General features: G+C 40.6%; 1 protein-coding gene across 1 annotated transcript in view; it reads left to right on the top strand.

Annotated features, from left to right (window-relative positions):
• Positions 1-20970, top strand: part of LOC122793328 (protein RUFY3-like) — a gene marked incomplete in the record, with an annotated part of 2132439 nt that overhangs the window by 1136117 nt on the left and 975352 nt on the right. The window contains 1 exon segment of the mRNA XM_044061223.1: positions 6485-6565. Within this exon segment, the coding sequence (XP_043917158.1) occupies positions 6485-6565 (81 nt within the window).

Raw genomic sequence — 20970 nt, 5'->3', positions numbered from 1 at the left:
AATCACCTGCAAGAGGCTAGGCATACCTGCACAGAGCACTGGGAACAATATTTTCATTAAAACCAGGTGCAGCTTCTGCATTCAAAAAAAGCTGCCATTTTAATTCTCTAGTTCCCAATAAGCATCACGATCACCAAATAAATTGTCCATTTGTTCCAACACAAAAAACAGAATTTAGAGAAGTCAGGGCTTTCCAAACAATGTTTTCCCAAAGCTTTGTGCACATCTCCAGACCATACCACAGCAAGGTGGTCCTTCACCCAGTCCAACAGTCTCCTGCAAGTTTTGCCTATGTAGAATGCTTTACAGGCATCACAGAAAGCAACATAAACAACAAAAGTGGAATGACAATTATAGAACTTTTTAAAAAACTGCTGTATGTCTGCAGTGTGTAAAGTAGCTTTGGCCCCTGTAAATAAAATAAATCACACAGTGGCCACAGTTAAACATGCCCAGTGGGTTAGCTGCATTTGCTAGACTGTCCAAAAAGAAATCTTCATTTTTATTCACTAAGAAATGCCTCAAAGTTTGAGAGCGTTTCACACAGAAACCAGGTGCATTGCCTAATATTCTACTGAGTTGCCTGTCACTAACAATCATGTCCCAGTTGTTTGTGATAACTTATCTAATATTCTGCAAATCTCTACAAATGGGAAGCGGAAAACTAAGCTGTTTATCTGCTGACGGAACCAGAAGTTAAAGATCTTATTAAAATGGAATACAGCTTCTTCTAATGGTAACATTTTTAGTGGGATCCAATTCTGAGCTTTTAGGGTGGTGTTGAAAGTTATTTAGTTTATTTTAGATTTCTAGCTGATCTATATGTGTGGGGTTTGGGTATTTGAGTACGGGTTCTAAGTGTATAGGCTGGTAAATGGTCACTTAGGACATCAGGGAGAGTGCAGCTATTAAAGTACTTGTGTGGGTCTGATACACAAATGCAGTCTAGGGTGGTCTCTGTTTTTTTTTTTTTTATTTGGGATTCGTGTGGGGCCCGAAACAAGTTGTGTATACCTATGATGATTAATACAGTTATCTGGGGATTTTAAGAATACATTTTGCCAATTAATGTGAGTATCTCCTAAAATTATACTTTTGCATGATGTATTATGAGTGGTCTAAGATAGAAAGTTTTCATATTCAATATTTTGATACAAAAATTCAGTATGTTGTCCCCTTTTGTAAATAAAAGTAATAGGTTTGGAGAAGATCCCTGGAAGATCAGAAATCTTAGAAAATATATTCCAATTTTTTAAAGGTATGTCTTTTATCTTGCATAGATCTGAAATATAATTTATAACATATGCCTTGCTAAAACAATGGGTTCCTATACTGTTATTGTTGTTTCTCTTAATTGTATCTCCCCCAATTCCATTATTTATAGCTTTCAGTTTGTCCCTATCCCTAAAATGGGGGAAATTTTGTTCTTTCCTATTTGACCTCCTTTAATATTTGATTAACCCACCTAATGGGTACATTCTCTCTAAAAACATGGTCCACCTTTATGAAGACGGATGACTGTTATGACCCTTCATTAACCTGGTACGTAACCTGTTTTGAGGCGGTAGTTTTAGTACCTCAAGTGGTCCTGCTGGGTCTGGTTTAGGCTATTTAGGAATCAACCGGGGATATTGTTGGAGACCATTGAAGCAGTGTTTTTGGCCTTAGCAAGCACCACCAGGACCTGCTAGAAGGGATTTTACATTGGGTAGTCGGGGGGAGTGAAGGGGTAAACTTAGAGTTAAGTTTGACAGCCAGGAGATTCATTATGTCAGGCTAGTTAGTGAAGATTGTGCCATTTACTACAAGTTCTGCGCACTGCTGAGTGTTACCTTCAAGGTTTTGACATAGCTGAAGAAGGCCTTGTGATTGTAATTAGCCTGGAAGACTATTCTGACCTCATAATTCACCTTTTTCAAATTTATTAGACCTCTTAGGTTTTGTTTAGTTGAATCAGAGAGCTCGTCTCTAAGAGAGTTGCTTTCTGATTTTTGGCCATATTTTTCCTTTTGTTATATACCTTGTAAGGTAAGGATTCCAGCAGTGTTTTTTGTTTTTGGTGTTAGATCTGGGCTTCTGGTATGTACAGCAGACTCACTGCAGCTATTTACCTATTTATACAGGGTTTCTGTAAATAATTCTGCATAGGTAGCTATGTTCTTAAGGTTGAGGGAGCCTTGAATTCTGACGAACTGCCCCTTAATGTGATGTACTTTGCTTTAGAAAAGTTTGTAACTGTTATGTTATGGGATTAGTTGGGTTTTCCAGATTATGGAACAAATTCATAGAACTAAACACCTACTTCAGCAGATTTGATATGGACAACACTGTGCCAAATACGCTCCCTGTCAAACAGGGTGAGGAGCTGCTATGTCTAAGAACATCTGATGCTCCAAAGACCTTGAGGCAAGTAAACTCACAAAAAGCAGCTGGTCCTGATAATATTATGGTAAGGGTTCTAAGAGACTGTGCTACCCAACTTTCCACTGTATTAACTGATATATTCAACACATCCCTGCAACTAGCCATTGTATACAGTTGCTTCAAAAATACGACAGTCATTCAAGACACTCAAGAAATCCTGACCGACAAGCCTAAATGATTATCGGCCAGTTGCTCTTACATCAACAGTAATGAAGTGTTTTGAGCAATTGATCAAGAACCATATCTCTTCAAGCCTACCTGCAACACTGGATACATTAAAGTTGTCTTGTAGATCTAACCGCTGCATGGCTGATGCAATAGCCATAGCACTTCATGAATCCTTGGCACATCTAGAGAACAAGAATTGCTGTGTCAGAATGCTGTTCATAGTTCTTAGTTCCACCTTTAACACTGTCATCTTCCAGAATCTGATATCAAAGCTGATCCATCTGGGCAGTATTACATTGTGCAGAGGTGTCCCCTTGTTGACACACAGCTGCATGCCGAAGTATGATTCCAACAAAATCATCAAGTTTGTGGATATCACTGTCATAGGTTTTGGCAGAAATGGTGAGGAAACGGCCTACAGGGATGAAGTGGAGCATCTGATAGGCTGGAGCAGCAGCAAGAATCTGGCCTTAAATGTAAGCAAGAACAAATAATTAATAGTGGACTTCAGGAGGACTCAAGAGATGCATCAACCTATGGAAATTAAGGGGGTTGCAGTGGAAAGAGTCAAAAACACCAAGTTCCTGGGGGTGCACATCTCAGATGATCTGTCCTGATTGACTCATATTAGCCACAGAGTGAAGAAGGCACAACAGCGTCTGCATTTCCTACATAAACTGAGGAAGGCAGACCTTTCTCAGTCCATCCTCAAAGCCTTCTACAGGGGGACCATCAAGAGCATCATCTCAAATAAAATCAGAGTTTGATATGGTAACTGCAAAGCATCTGACTGAAGGCTCTCCTGAGGGTAGTGAGGACAGCAGAAAGTCATTGGTTCCTCACTCCCATCCATGGATGATCTGCATGAGACTCAGTGTGTGGGAAGGGCTAGGAAGATTATCAACGATCCCACTCACCCTGCCCATGACATCAGGCAGGCCTCGGGCAAGCAGTATCGCAGCTTATTCTGCAAAAAATCTAGACTGAACCTGAGCTTCTTCCTCTATCCATAAGGCTTGTGAACTTGAATGCGAGACATGACAGTGAATAATCAGATCAATATGCCACTTGCTGTGAAGTATCATCTATAGTAATCATTCTGACAAATTGCTTCAGTAACTGGTACAGTTAGCCTGATTTCTTATGCTATTACTTCCTGAATGTGCAATAGTCAGGAGTGAGTTACCACTCCATACATGTGCAATATGAACATCAGAATATATCATACTGCAACTGATGAAGTGCAATATTCTAAGTAATCACAATGTGCAGTCATAGTCTTGCAATACTTACTAGTATAATATTGTCTAATGTCTTCCTGTCCAATTGTGGTAATTTATCATGTTAATATTTTAATTATTACTGTATGTGCATTAGTCTTACTGTCATTCAAACATTGTTATGTCTTGCACAGGGACCAAAGCAATGTAATTTTGTTCAGCTTGCACTGCTGTATATATCTGCTCAACAGTAAAGTTTACTTTGACTTTGACATAGTACCAGTTTAACCAGGGGTGGTGCAGGTTTAAATGTTGTGCAGTAGTTTGAAGGTTGTAGTTAATTGTGAGTACAATAGTGAATTATTTAGTTTGAGTCAGTTTAGTTATTTTAGAGAGAATCATTGATATGATTTATGTTATTGGGTGGTTATGAATTGGGCTGCTTTATTGTAGCATTATTCTAGTTTGGCTGAGTGGCTATGTTTTTTTGTAGCAGACTCAGGTAGTTTTACTTTACAGAAGCAGCACAACTTTAGGTGTGTCTTTATGGCTTGCTGAAGGTGGATCTCAAGTTTCAGGTGGTTGCCTATAATCACACGTAGTAGTTTGGTGTGGGATAGTAGTTCTATATTGGTCTTGTTGGGTGACAATGTATTAAAGATATTTTTTTGAGAGGAGAGAGAATTGGTGGTGAACAGTAATAGTTATTTTTTTGTATTCAGGAGGAGTTGTGAGCTGTCGAGATAAGCTTCTGTAGAAGAGAAGGATTTCTGGGTGAATATTTGTTTGGAACATGTGTAGTGTCCTAGCAGCACATGTTAGAGTGGACTCATTGGCGTATTGGACTGTGGTGGCCTCTTTGGCTGCTGCTTAAATCTTTTTCTCGAGAGCCTTCTTCCTGACCACCTAACTTCTTCCACTGCCCCACTAGCTGTGTGCACCTAAATTCCTTGTGTATCACAATTGCTTCAGGGTACAGCATGGAGTTGGTGCAAAGTGAGGATGTTGCCTGTCAATGCGTCTGTTTTTCATTGGAAGCTCTGCTTCTCTTGAAAGTTGATACTTTCTTCTTGGTTCCCCAGTCTACAGCACAGCATCCTTTAGTGTGGTACATTTTCCCCTAAACATCACCCTATTCCTTCAGAAGAGTCGAATGAATAGTAAGTATGTAACATCTAAGCCACAGAACCCTAGTGCATTCAGAGATGGAAGTGGTCACATAATTAATTTGCATTTCATGATAACATCTGAGTCGGGTCCATGGTTATTGGGTAAAAAATGTTGTACCACTCATTTTACTTTCACCCTTGAATTACTTTTTACTTTTGGGAATAGTATGAACTGAATGTGTTTGAGAGCACTGTAGTTGCCAGAAAACAGCAAAGTAGAATGCTTAGATAAATGCAGTCTTTTAATCTCAGTTGTGTGATTATTTTTGTCCCATATTTTTATTGAAGGATGCCTCCCCCTCCTGTGTATAGAGCGGTAACTCATTCAGCTATTTTCATGGGTCGAGAACTAAACTAGTCTGAAAGTCAGGTGATGTCTTCTTGTTGCCAGTGAAGTGAAGCTTGGTATTGTAGTGAGATTCAGGCAGGTGACACTGATGTACTTATTCAAGTGAGAGTCAACCAGGTGACACTGATGTACTTACTGTAGTGAGAGTCAGGCAGGCGACACTGATGTACTTACTGTAGTGAAAGTCAGGAAGGTGACACTGATGTACTTAACTGTAGTGAAAGTCAGACAGGTGACATTGATGTACTTACTGTAGTGAGAGTCAGGCAGGCGACACTGATGTACTTACTGTAGTGAAAGTCAGGAAAGTGACACTGATGTACTTAACTGTAGTGAAAGTCAGACAGGTGATATTGATGTACTTATTGTAGTGAGTGTCAGGCAGGTGACACTGGTGTATTTACTGTGGTGAGAGTCAGGCAGGTGACGCTGATGTACTTATTGTAGTGGGATTCAGGCAGGTAATACTGATGTACTGGGTGTAAATGAGAGAACGCAAACAACTGCAGTTTGTTTGCCATTTTGTTTTTTCAATAAACGGAAGTCGTCTTGATTACAGCTTGTCATGTTTCTTTGCTGCTAACAGCTGCAGTTTTTATGCTGTGTTGAAGAATACAGCTTGATTGTGAGTTGAGCCAACAACGTAATAAGAATTTTATTTACTGATGTGATGTGAAGTATTTATTAAAAATTTTAACTGTGTATTTCTCATCAAGAGTGTCACTTTCCAGTATGTGAAGATCCGGTGTTTGTTGTCTTTCTATTTTAATGAGCTAATTTATTGAAAGAATAATTTCTTATTGACATTTACTTTTAAAAATTTCCATTTTCTTTATCTGTCTTTATAGCTATATACTTTTAGTTTGAATATTTAGATTTCATTTATTTTAGTATATTTGAACTTTGTTTCCTGTTTGGTAAACATGGTTTTCTTTGCTTAATTAATCTGCAGCAGAGTAAGATAGTAACATGATTTTTGATAGCTTATTTGTTTCTTGCAGACCACCTTTTGTCAGAACAATGCACACCCTATAATTCTAAACATATCCCACATGAATAGAATTAAGCAGTATTTAACTGCAGTTTGCCATGTTTGTTCAGGCATACTTAATTACCCATTTGTGTTTTTTTGTTATATGATCTGTTTCTGTTAGGTAACTAGAGAGGATGGATCTGACAGACAAGGACTGACTGAAACAAAAAAACAGCTGAAAGAAGAGACACAGCTACGACTGGTAAGATGAAGCAGTAGAATAATTCACTTTATAGACATTGTCCCTGAAATGTTGTAGTTATTTTCTGTAGGATCTTGATAATGCCATAGATGCTGTGTTTTGTTGTTTTTTTCAATTATCTGTACATTTTGCAAGTTTTGATACACTTGTTATAAAGCAAATCTGTGCCAGAGTATAATTGCATTTTTGGTAGTGGCAGGTCTGGCTTCTGCAACGGAAATCAGAACATTTTTTCAGATGAAACAAATGGTCCTTATGGGATTTCCTATATATGAACTGAACTGCAAATGGTATAACTAATCCACTGTTGTATCTTGATTTCATTACATTGTCATAGGAGTTCTGTAAATTACATTAGGGTTGGGAGGGTGCCCTGATGGTTAAGGTGTTTGCCTTACAAACACAAGGTGCAGGGTTTGAGTCTCACAAGGGATAATTGGCTAGGCTTAAAAAAAATAGCTCACAAAGGCAGTTAGCCTAGTACCAATCTATGCACAGAAATTTAGGCACTTATAACATTTTTTTCATTACTGTTATGAAGTAAAGGCCTTTCCATACTTACAACATATGTACATGAAATATGGTAGAATTTTAAGCCACTGCCAGCTGGCATTGTGGCACAGAGAAGTGATGCAGCCCTGACCATGTCTCAGATGACCAGACTGTGGAAGAGCCAGCCTTGGGTGGTTGGCAGTAAGCAGTCAACAGTGGCTAAACCTAGTGTAGTGTCATTCTATCAGAAGAACTTCACCTGATGGAAAGCCACTTATGGTAAGTTCTTATATCCTGGGAGTCAAGGAGCATGAGCCCACTAAGAAGGTGTGAGTATTCTGCCTGCAGATCATCGCAGTGGAAACGTATGCACTCACACTGAGTCCGGCATAGCAGACATTGCACTGGTAGCTGCATGCCGATATATGCGTAACCCCATTTGGATGACTGCTGTAATACCTGACTCTTGCATTAGATATTTGCAGGAATGAATTGGGACAGTAAGGGATAAGAGCTTAATGGTTGGGAGCAGGGAACAAAATGGATGGTAAAAAAGGTAAATCCAGTTTAGTAAGCTGATGCTGGGATATTTTGTTATTAAATATACTAGATGTGTAGATTGTGCTCTCAACATTCTGTGCATTTTAGTAACAGCACCAAAAACGTGATAATTTTCTTCTTTAAGAAGCACTGTCCCTTTCTTCTTAGTTTGAAGGCATCTTTCTATTGTACACAAAGTGGCATAGTTTTGGATTTCGGCTGTGTAAAGTTGGTTATTGAAAACATGTTGATATAAACTAAAATTTGTATTTTAATAAACATTTATACAGAAGTAATTTCATATATTTTGTTGAGCTATGGAAATATATTTTGGACTGTCTCTGAAATTCACTGTACAGAGATAAGTTATTGTTATTTAGGACAAAGGTTTATTCTAGTTTATCTATATTCAAAAACTGGACATTCAGAAATTAACATTTTTGTGATTTACTATTTAAACAAATGGATTACTTGCATGCCTTTACATATGAAGTGGTAGCTAGATATTGTATGACAGTATGCACTTGATTTCTTTTTAATAGTGGCTTTGACAAAAAAATGCCTTGCCCCTCCTTTCATGTGTTTCCTTATGTATGTATGTGTTTGCTTGCTTGTTTACAAACTCAATGCCGGTGCACAGGACTTCATTGCTTCACTAGGATGTGTGTGTGGTCATGCATTATTTGTTTGTTTTCTGGACCAAGTTCCAGAAATGTAACCATTAGGAATTTATGGAATGTTTCTACAAAAGAAACATTTTGCTTGAGCTAGTTTTTCATTAGTAAAACATTAATTTGTTTTATTGCATTACTGTTGAGTAAACTGTGTGAAGCAGTAAATGACTGTAACCAACTGCTCTTTGCTCTGCACAATTCTCCCTTTTCTTAACTTTTATGTGTGTGGGGATTATCTAAATGAGAACTATGCATCTAATATTGCACACAGTACTGACGTAAAACAAAAACAAATATATGAACTTTTGTACTAGTTTAAGTGCCTCTCATTTCAAAGCCAAGTATGCTTTGTATAATGTTTAGACAATGCGTGAGGTTTCTGTCACTCAGGGACATGGCCACCACGAGCTGCCAACACTCATAAGTGTAGAAGTAGGAGAATGTATGACCTGTTTATTAACTTTTTATGAGCATTGCTTAATTGTCAAAAACATGACAAATACATTGAAATTCATGCTGTGCAGTCTGCAGTCCTAGGGCATTGTGCACTTAATACTTCTTACTGATGAAACTATATAATTACCTGGTTTCACATCTTTACCCGTCAATGTCATATGTGTAGCAGAGACACTCCGTACCAGTGATTTCATAGAACTTATTCCATCTGGAAAATTATGGACATTATATAGCCTAACATTTTATTTACCACCTACTGTTGCGAATTCTGTTTATAATACAGTGGATATAAAAAATGTACACACCCCTGTTAAAATGCCAGGTTTTTGTGATATAAAAAAATGAGATCACAATAAATCATTTCAAAACTGTTTCCACCTTTAATGTGATCTATGACCTGCATAATTCAATTGAAAAACAAATCTTTTAGGGGAGAAAATATAAAAAATAGAAACGTACAATAAGCTGGTTGCATAAGTGTGTAGACCCTTAAACTAATACTTTGTTGAAGCAACTTTTGATTTAATTACAGCATTCAGTCTTCCATGGCTGAGTGTGAGTAATGCTTGGTTATCCACAATTTTCATGGCTTGGTCATGACAGCGAAGCCCAGGTGACCAAGCAAAGCCAACTCTGGGTAAACCAAGTATTACCCACACTCAGCCATCAGTTATTGTTATACAGTTGTTATTTTTGTGCTATGCAGAGTGCTTGTTATTCTTTTTTTTTTGTGTGTGTGTGTTTTGATGCATATGCTTGTATATTATTTTAAGTGCTGTACACTTTTTTTAATTAAGTAGTATTTAGTAAATATAAATAAAGAAAAGAAGTCAAGAATAAACATGTTTCTGTTTTCATTTATTTATAAATGATTGAGATGTATTTATAGTTGTATTGAAGTTCTGTTTATTTCTTCATGTATCTTTGTTTTCTTGGCTTGTGTTCTTACTGCAGTACCTGTAGTAAAATACTGGGGATTATATTGATTTAAATGTATGTTTTTTTAATGAGTAGTTAAGATACATAAAAAAAGCTTTCTCCTTACTTGTTTTGCTGTTTTCTTATGGTGTAAATATTTACTGTTTCATAATTTATTTTTTTCATGGCTGTTCCTGTTATTTCTGAAGTGTCCTTTGTTTTTTCTGTGTTGTAAGAGTTTCATTTTTTTTTCCAGGGCGCTGTGTTTTCTGTGTTCGTTTCTACGTTTGCAGGACTTTGTGTGTATTGTATTTACCTGATTTTATTTTTCCCCACTTTTTAAAGTCATCATAACTTAGTTTATATATATTAAAATGAATTTATCAGCATTTTGTTCCAGTGGTTCATAGTGCTTAAAGATATGCTTAATAGCAATTCAAGCACAAAAAGGGAAACTGGCTATGCTTAAAATGGGCCAAAAGTTCAACTAGCCTTATATTAGCCTATGAACTATTGAACAGCGATCTTCGAAATTTGCTCTTCTGGATATTTCTTCTTTTTTTCAGCTTGTTGGCACTTGGAATTTTGTCTCAACATTTCGAAAGGGAGGCGTCAATAGTATGTACCATCTGCCTATAAAACTATCTACCTTTCTGTAGCTTCCTACATATATATCCTATTATGATAATCTTATTTCTTCTGCCAAGGGTTCTGTGTATATTGCAAGCAAGATAAGGGGACAGAGGGCCCTTGGATAGTGGCTTTTTTAATTTCAGACTCATTCAATAATCTCACCTTTATCCTTCGTTTAGCCTTTGCTCCTAAATATAACTCTTCCAGCAATATTATCCAACCCAGAGGAAACCCCAGCTTCTCCAGTATCCTAAACAGATACCACCAAGCTACTCTATCAGATGTTCTTCTCTGCATCCAACAATATCATTGCCATTTTCCATCCCATCTCCTTAGCATCCTGCAGTATTAACAACACTTTAATTATGTTGTCCACAACTCAACATCCTGCCATAAATCCAGTCTGATCATCCTTAATTCTTTTCAAAATTGTTTGCTAGCCTGTATGCAAGTATCTGCATAAAACATTTATAATTATGGTTTAGGACAGATGTGTGCCTATATAGGTTCATAGGTTGGTACTAGGCTATCGGCCCTAGGGCCTATGCAAGCCTAGCCATAACAATTCCCTGGATATTTCTTCCCACAATATTTACTTCTCTGGACCCCTGTCTAGCAGGGCGACTGACATGATCCCCGGGGTGAATTTTTTCCTATCTCCCATCCAATCATCAAGGTTCCTTTTGAAGAGGGCCAATAAGGCGCTCTGCTTGACATGTATGGGCAGTCTATTCCAGAGTATGGGGAGTCTCTGGGTCAGGAACCAATCCTTCCAGCATGTTTTGTTCATTGTGATCATTGTGATATGATGCTGTACTTAATGGATCTTTCCCATATTTGAATATTACTGATATTACAACTTCTTACCAAGAGTCTGATGGGCTCCCTCCTTCCATAATGTTATTAAATAACTCTAACCACTTAGACATAACCAAAATTCTATGAGAATCCCATCACTTTTTTTTTTTCACTCACTCCTTCCAGTTTGTCTCTCGTCGTCCTGCTCATTAGTGTATCCTGTTCCCATGGTTCTCTTTCCCTTAACTCTAGGATAGGCCAGCTCTGTGTTTTTTCTTCTCTTCCTTTCCCTTCAGTCTGTTTGTCCCTGTACCATTTCTGATACTGCTGTTTAAAAATCTTGAATATCCTGCCTGATTTTTCTACTACCCCTTATTGTTCCTCTTTTTTGATCTTACAAATACCTCCGTCAAATTCCTGCTGTATCAAGCTCACTCCCAGTGCATTTGTTGCCTTAGGACTGATGCACAAAAAAAGTTTCTCTACTGCTATTTTCCTTTCCAATTTTTTCATCTCTTCATACTTGTAACTAATGCTTAATCTCTCCATCGCTTTCTCTGTGTTTCACAGTACCATAGTCCGCTTCCTTCCTCACCTATGTATCAAGGCTAATTATGTCAAAAGGGCCTTCCTAATGCATTCATTTCTGTTGCACTCTTTCCCTTATCTCCTCCCAGACCTTATGCATCATTAACTTTGTCCCCATCGCTTACCGTGGCCCTTCTTTTTCTTCTTTTGTTGTCCTTCTCAGTATTTTGACTCACTCTTGTCCTCCTTGTTATTCATAATATAACTTGGTATCCTCCATTGACTTTTAAGATGATACTCCTTTGATAATTTTAGTCTAGCACTTATGAAAGCATGATCTGACACAGACACACACCCCCTTACACAGACAGAGACAAACAATAGATTTGTCTCCCTAAATTTCTGCAAACTCTTCAGATAGAAACTGAGCTGCTAATGTAAATTAAAAGTATGAAGGGGAGCTCATGAATTCCACTACCCTCACTGAATCCATAAACTTAGACAACTTCAAACAATTAATAACCATGCCACTAGAATCAATAAAACTTCAGGGAGACACTCAACATTAGACTGGATTCTTATAAAACAAACCAGACAAACTGACAATAGTAGGCTGCCTGTCAGGTAGCATAAGTGACCACATATCAGCATATGCCATTAGAACTCACCGTAACCTACGTAACATATTGTCTATAATCAAATACAAAATATAACCAATTTCAGCAAAGATAGTTTCAGTGAAACACTAAAAAATATAACTGGAATACCTCACTAAAAGAATCAGAGGCCTCAAGCAGATGCCCTATGATGACCGTCTAAAAAAACTCCGGCTATACTCTGTGGCATATCGTCTACTCAGAGGTGATCTCTGCTTAACATACAAGGCCATGTCAAACCCTGAGCTGTTGGACATGCTCCACTTAAAGAAATCCCAATCCCTCAGAGCCACATGCTCCAGGGATCTAAACCTTGTCATCACAATGAACAAAACATGCTGGACGGATAGGATGTTCATCGTGTTTTACTGTTGCAGTCATTACACTTGGGTTATCCTGCTGGCAGGCTACCCGCAGTCAGCCTGAATTCCAAAGTCTTGGTCCGGCGTCGGTTGCTGTCGCCTCTTCCCTGACGTCAGTGCTCCAGAGGTATAAAAGATGCAGCCGACGCCATTTTCTCCAGTCTTTCTTGCTGTGCGGTGCCCGAAGCAAAAGCAGTTCGCAAGTGCTGGTCGGCCGACTCCTGAGATTTTCAAATTCGAATTTCAGATCCAAAGTCTTCATTAAAGCTAAGTACCTCATTGGGGAAACTTTTTTCTTGCTCCAGACCGATGTCAGAAAAAGTTAACAATTGTATTTCTTGTGGGAAGCAAATACCTCATAAGGATTTTCACTGTTACTGTATTCCTTGCCTAGGCCCTGACCACGACGTTGCTTGTTGGTTTTGTGCTAAATTTAACCAACGCACTGTTAAGCGTTGGTACGATTTTGCCTTTCATTACTTTGGTCGCAGATTCAATTATACAAAGACGGTGGAACAGCCGACGACCGGAGTTTATAAAAAATGCAAGGATAAAGACAAGGACAGGCATCCGAGGTCCAAAACCGACGATGAGGCTTCCTCTAAGCTAGCCGTCAGTTCGCCGGTTTTCATTGAGGCGCTTTCGCAGCCCCTGACACCCGCTACCTCAGAGCCACAGGCCACTTCCGACTCCTACGTGAAGCTGACTGGGCCTCTGGAAACTCAAGGTATTGGCTCCTCGGAAACTTTTCCCTCAGATGGGTCCGGAGCCGCTGTGCAGGCATCGGCTTCTGAGGGTGTTTACAGACCTACACAGTTAAATGTAAAGCCATCTTCAGCTTCAAAGCCAAAGACTAAAGCAGCTCTAAAGACAAAGAAACAAGTACAGCATTCTCCAGGACAGACTTCCATGCCTAAAAAAACAGATGCTCAAAATGTCCGAAGACCTTATTACTTTGATCAGGGGTTCCCATCCCCCTCCTGATAAGAGGCCTAGGCAAGAGACAGAAAATGAATCTTCAGATCAGGTGTCCATTTCTTCTGATTCCTCCTCTGATCAGGAATACTATCTTCCTCCCTATGAGGATTCTGATGCTGAAGAATCTATTACCTCAGCTTCTCCTCCTGAGGATTACTCTTTTGGGGAAACACTGCATACTATTAGGGAGCACTTTCATTGGGAGAGCCAGGATTATTCAGAATCCTAGAAAAGGCCCAGAGATTTTCTTTTACTTCCTCAGCACAGGCCCCTTGCTATTCCCCCTGGTCTGGACATTGTAGTGGATGCTTTTTCAGAGTCAAGCCTGTCTCCAGACTCTATACCCCCTGCACCCGTTAAGCCAGACAAGGTACTACAGGGTTCCAGATTCACACAAATTTCTATATAAAAACCCTGCTGCTGACCCAGAAACTATTTCTCAGGGCCCCAAAGGGCTCAAGGCTTCCACTGCAAAAAACCCTGTTCCCTCTGATGGGGATTCTAGAGCACTGGACAGATGGGGGTGGGGGGTTACACTTCTGCTACCTTGGCTGTAAGGGCGTTAAATTGTCAGTTTCATATGCTTAAATATCAGCAATACTTAATGTCACTGTTAAAACAGAAAATGTTAACAAATTCTTAATGTGCTGAAAACAAGGAAATGCAGGATTTATTGCATGCAGCTGAACAGGTGGGAAAACATACTTTGCAATGTGGTTTTGATTTTTTGGAGGCCTCTTGCAGGGCCGCTGTAAAGGGTTCTGAGATTAGGAGACATGCTTGGTTAAAAGAACAAAATCTGCCTGATCATGTTAAAGCAAAACTATTAGATGCTCCATTACAGCATGATATTTTGTTTGGTGTTAAGGCAGAAGAGGTGTTGAAGAAAATGGAGGATAAAGCGAAATCTATGCAGACAGTTAAGGATTTCTTACAGGTACAGCCACCCAGATTTAGCAGGAACTGGCCTTCAAAAAATTGGTCCTTTCCAGTGTCAGATACGCCAAAAAGAGGCAGATACAGGGGCCCTAGCGGCAGATCCCAGCCCCAAGGCTCATACAGGCCCAAACAATGGGGTACTTCTACCTCCAAAAGCGGAGAAGACAAATCTCAACCTTATAGGAAACCATCCCAATGACTTTCCTCTACCAGTACCAAGCTCTTATCTTTTGGACCATCCCTTAGGGGGGAAAACTAGCACTTTTTTCACAAAACCGGCACATGATCACCCAGGACAAATGAGTCTTGAATATAGTGTCCCAGGGCTACAGGTTCCACTTTCACACCCTGCCAAGGGCAAAAGGTATGCCAGACCTGCCACACAATCAATGGGCAGAGGCGCAAAAACAAGTTTCATCCCTCATGGACATGAGGGCTATTCAGCAAGTACCACAGCAAAAGCAGGGACAAGGATTTTACTCCAGACTTTTCTTGGTACCCAGAAAGGACAAAGCCTGGAGACCAATACTGGACCTTTCTATTCTAAATACTTTTCTGGACGTTCCAAAATTCAAAATGTTGACTGCAGCAGTTTCTGCCCATGCTGGGCAAGAAGGCTTGGCTTGTAACGTTGGACCCAAAAGAGGCATACCTGCATGTACCAATCAGACAATCTTGCAGAAGATACCTTAGATTCATAGCTGGCTCAATGCACTGCCAATTCTCTGCACTGCCCTTTGGCTTATCTACTGCACCCAGGGTCTTCGCAAAATGCCTGGCACCAGTAATTGTATTTTGCAGACAAAGAGGAATTCAAATATATCCTTACTTGGACTACAGCCTTATTCAAGCAGAGAACAAAGACATTCTACTAAAACATCTGGCTTTTGTAAAAAGATTATTAATTTGCCTAGGGTACACAGTAAACAAAAAGAAATCAAAACTAGTACCCTCTCAAGAGATAATATTCCTGGGTGCAAGCTTAAATACAACTGCCCAGATGGCTTATCTCACGCTGGACAAACAAAGGCAACTGACTTCTTACTTCAAAGTGCTGGCAACAAAGACCCAGTTAACTGCAAGAAAAATTCTGCAGGCTTTGGGCTTCATGGCATCCTGCATTCTACTAATTCCATATGCCAGACTGCATATGAGGAAACTACAATGGTATCTAAAAAGTGTTTGGACTCAACATTGCCACAGCCTGGAAACATTTATTACCCTCCTTCCTTGCCTGCAACAGGAGTTTCAGTGGTGGGCGCAGGCCTGTCACCACAACAAAGGACAGCCATTCAGCCAACCCACAGCCAGACAGGCAATAACAACAGATGCATCAGATTATGCCTGGGGGGCCCACATGGCAGGAAAATGTATTCAGGGCACATGGCCCACAAGCCAAAGATATCTTCATATCAATCAAAAAGAGATGTTGGCTGTTCAGAATGCCCTGACAGCTTTCAAGGATCTACTACATCCAGGACAACTACTGATAAGGACGGACAATACTACAGTCATGTGGTAGATAAACAAGCAGGGAGGCACACATTCCTACCCCCTCTGCAGACAAGCCATGACTTTGTGGGACACAGCATTGACTTATCAAGTACACCTGCAAGCACAGTTCCTGCCAGGAAAGATAAATACTCTGGCAGACAAACTAAGCAGAAACCTCACGGATCCCCACGAGTGGAAACTGGATCCACAAGTCTTTAATATGATAACAAAGGAATTAACAAAGGAATGGGGATGCCCAGACATAGATCTATTTGCCTCCCCCCACAACTGCCATCTACAGAGATTCTGCACAAGAACCCATCACAAGCAAGCATGGAAAGTGGATGCTCTATCATTCAGCTGGGAAACCCTAACAGTTTATGCCTTTCCTCCACTGCCTCTCCTCCCCAAGGTGGTACTCAAGGTCAGACAAGAGAAACCAAAAATTATTCTGATTGCCCCAGACTGGCCCTCCAGCACTGGTACCCAATCTTAAGGAGCTTGTCTCAAGGCCCAGCCTGGGCTTTACCTCTAATTCCTCACTTACTGACCCAACAAAACAGTCAAATCCTGCACAGCCAACTCAGGACCCTAAATCTGCCAGCATGGCAGATAATGTAGCCATTCGGAACACACTTCTCTCTAAAGCAGTAATGGATGTTATTTTGGAGGCCAGGAGGCCCATTACCAGAAAATCTTATGCATAAAAATGGAAGAGATTCTGTGTTTGGAACCAGGCACAAGGAATTGACATGTTTGTACCAAATATTCCTCAGATTTTGCAATACCTAACTGAGATGCTGGACAAAGGCCTGTCCTTTTCATCTATAAAAATCCATGCCTCTGCCATTTCAGCTCATTACAATACGGAACCACCTATTTTTTCTCATCCATTGCTAAGGCAGTACTTCAGAGGGGCCAAAAATATAAGACCCCCAAGGAAAGCACCAATACCTGCATGGGACCTCAACTATGTCTTGGAAAAACTCACACTACCACCATTTGAGCCAGCCAATACAGCTGAGATGAAATTCTTATCATGGAAAACAGCTCTGCTCCTATCAATAACCTCTGCAAGACGAGTCTCAGAGTTACAGGCACTCATGGCTGTGGAACCTTTTTATCATTTTCCATCCAGACAGGGTTTCTCCAAGGACGAACCCGACTTTCATGCCTAAGGTAGTGTCCAGTGTTGCCCTTAGCCAGACCATTCATTTGCCTACTTTTATCCAAACCCACAGAATAAGGGTGAGAGGCTCCTACATTCTTTGGACATACACAGACAGCTACGTTTCTACTTGGACAGAACGAAAGCTTTCAGAATGACTGAGCAACTCTTAGTTGCATATGCTGCAGGATCACAAGGAAAAGCTATCTCTAAGCAGACTATTTCAAAATGGATAGGTCACTGCATTCGTTTCTGCTATGCACAACATGGCAAAACAGTGCCTAAGGGCATTAGGCCACATTCAACCAGAGCAGCAGCCACTTCAGCAGCTTTCCTCAGAGGAGTACCAACCAAAGACATTTTAGAGGCTGCAACTTGGAGTTCAGTGCACACTTTTACCAAGCACTACCACTTACCTCTTTACTCTAAATCCAGAGCAGGCTTTGCCACTGCAGTTCTGCAGGGCCTTATAGCCCCTCCTAATCCTATTTAGATCCAGCCACCCAACCTCTGCTTTGGGATTCAACCCAAGTGTAATGACTGCAACAGTGAAGCACGATGAACATAGTACAGTTGTGTACCTACCATAAATGTAGATGTTCGAGTATATTCACTGTTGCAGTCTGGGTTACCCACCCACCAACCCCCTTTTCTTTGCTGGAACTTATCTGTACTTCTCTACCCTATACAACCTATGTGGTGTATTTGCTGTTAGATGAAGGAAATGTTTGTTTTAGTGCATGCATATTTATTGGCATAATTTTTAGCCTTCCTTTTGGAGGCACCTGACATCTGGGGCAAGAAGAACTGAAGAAAATGACGTTGGCTGCATCTTTTATACCCCTGGTGCACTGACATCAGGGAAGAGGTGACCGCAACCGACGCCGGACCAAGACTTTGGAATTCAGGCCGACTGCGGGTAGCCTGCCAGCAGGATAACCCAAGTGTAATGACTACAACAGTGAATACACTCGAACATCTACATTTATGGTAGGTACACAACTGTACTTTCCTGACCCAGAGACTCCTCATACTCTGGAGTAGACTGCCCATACATGTTAAGCAGAGTGCCTCCCTGGCACTCTTCAAAAGGAACCTTGACAATTGGATGGGAGATAGGAAATTCACCTCGGGGATCACGTCAGTCGCCCTGCTAGACAGGGGTCCAGGGAAGTAAATATTGTGGGAAGAAATATCCAGGAATTTTTTATGGCTAGGCTTGTATAGGCCCTAGGGCCAATATCCTAGTACCAACCTACAAACCTATGAATACACTTAGAACAATGCCACTAAATACTGCTGTAGAACACTTTAATAACATATTCTTACAGACCTTAAATAATCTAGCATCAGTATGTAATAAAAGAGTCAAGTCCAATCCCATACCATGGCTAACAAATGAAACAAAAATCTCATGATAAAAAGGGATAGAGCCTAGAAAAATTAGTATAAAAATAGAACTCAAAATGCCTTCCAGCAATTTAGACATCTTAGAAACTTTGCAAAACTTCGTGGCAAACAGGACACGCAAACATACTATACCAACCTACAAGATAAACATCAAAACAACACAATACCTTTTTGATCATCACTAAAGAAACTTCTCCACCCTGGCAAGACCACCACTCCTTCTCCAAAAACAGACAATATGACAGACTCTATCCCCACACAGTATAATTCCTATTTCATACAATCAATATTATGGCTACAGAAAACCATTAAATCAGTAATGAAAAACAGGGATAAAGCCTGGGAGCACTGGCGCAAAACCAAAACCCCCTCACCTAGACAGAAATTCCTAGAACTACGCAATAGAGTCAAAAAGCTAATAAAACAGGACAAATTCCAATACTACCAGTCTGCCCTAGACTCCTCACAACACAGCCCCAAACAATTCTGGTCCTCCATAAACTCCATCCTCCACCCAGGTAAAGTCAGTACCCCTCCTCCTAACATCCTTCACTCCTCAGAAAATATTGCTACCTCATTCAACACACACTTCACCCAAACCATACTATCACTAGCTAAACAACACAACCCCCATCCCCTCCAACCCACACCTTCAACTAGTAATCTCCCCACTGCCTTCTCTTTTTCTCCTGTACCTACCTCCAACATAAAAAAAATCTTAACTAAACATAAACCCACCAAATTATAGTTCATAGGTAGATACTAGGCTATCTGCTCTAGGACATTTAAAAGCCTAGCCAGTGTGTATTTGGCTTCTGCCTCCCTATTAGATTAGCCTACTGTGCCTCTGTAAAGTAGGTCACAGAAGGTACCCTTTTAAGATTACTTTACTGTGCCTCTGTCTAGCAGGGACACAGGAGAGATCCCAGGGGTGAATTTGCGATTTCCCATCCACGCATCCAAATTTTGCTTGAAGAGGGTCAGCGAGGGGCTATGTCTAACATGAATTGGGATTCTATTCCAGAGTGAGGGGAGACTCTGGGAAATGAATCTGTCCCTCCAGCATGTCCTATTTATTTTTGTGCTGAGGTTTAGGTCCCTGGAGCGTGTAGCTCTAGGGGACTTGGATTTTTTGAGGTGGAGCATGTCCATTAATTCTGGGATTGACATGGCTTTGTACGTCAGGCATAGATCGCCTCTGAGTAGGCGGTAAGCAACTGAGTAGAGCTGGAGTTTCTTTAGTCGAGCTGCATAGGACATCTGTTTGTAGCCCATGATCCTCTTGGTGAGGTACTTTTGGGGTCTCTCCAGTTGCTGCAGGTGTCTGGTAAGGTACATCCCAAAAGGGGCATTGTATTCAATTATGGGCCTGATGAGTGATGAGTAGAGGGGCACAATGACCTCTCTTGATCTAGAACCCTTTCGTGATAAGGTGGGCTATATAGAACACGATTATCGAAGGAGAGATTACTATCTACGTTGGTCCCCAAATCTCTAATTACTTCTTCCGTACTTAATGGATTACCACCTATGTGGTAATTTGTGGGCACCTTGTTTTTCCCAAAGCGGATGACTATGCACTTTTTAGCATTTAGCTTGAGGCCGTGGTTCTGGCATCAAGCATCCGTCTCTGTGAGACCCTTTTGGAGGATGCTTGTGTCAGCTGGAGATTCGATTATGGCCCCCAGTTTGCAGTCATCTGCGAACTTTGTCAGCCATAATCCCCCCGTGTTAGCCTGAACCTCAGAGAAGTATATATTGAACAAGAGAGGTCCCAGAACTGAGCCCTGTGGGACGCCACTTGTAACTGGTTTGGATTCGGACATGGCACCTGCGATTCTGACCATGTGGGTTCTATCTCTGAGCCAGTTTGCAACCCATCTTGTGATATAGGGGTTGATATTTAAGCTGGTAAGCTTATTTATGATGCCCAAGTGGGGTATTGTGTTGAAGTCTTTTGCAAGGTCCAGGTAGGCTGTGTGGACTACCTTGCCCTCATCTATGGCTTTGGTAACTGTTTCAAAGAAATCAACTAGGTTTAAGAGGCAAGATCTGCCCTTAACAAAGCCGAATTGGGTAGGGTCCAGTGTCTGGAGGCTCCCAATGTTTTTGTTTATGAGTTCCATGATAATACGCTCCATAGCTTTACAGACCAGACTAGTCAGGCTTATGGGGCGATAGTTTCCGGGGTCCGTTGTGGCACCACCTTTGTGGATTGGGACCACTGTAGCTGTACACCATTCTTTGGATACATATCCTGTAGTAAGGCTAAGTTTGAACAGTGACTTAATGTGAGGGTTCAGTTCTTCTTGGAGGTCGTGTAAGACACAGCCTGGGACACCGTCCGGTCCCATAGATG

Source organism: Protopterus annectens, chromosome 2.part0 (assembly GCF_019279795.1).
Source record: "Protopterus annectens isolate FY-2018-M chromosome 2.part0, PAN1.0, whole genome shotgun sequence".
Taxonomy (NCBI): domain Eukaryota; kingdom Metazoa; phylum Chordata; order Ceratodontiformes; family Protopteridae; genus Protopterus; species Protopterus annectens.
This window is presented reverse-complemented; position numbering and strand designations above follow the sequence as displayed.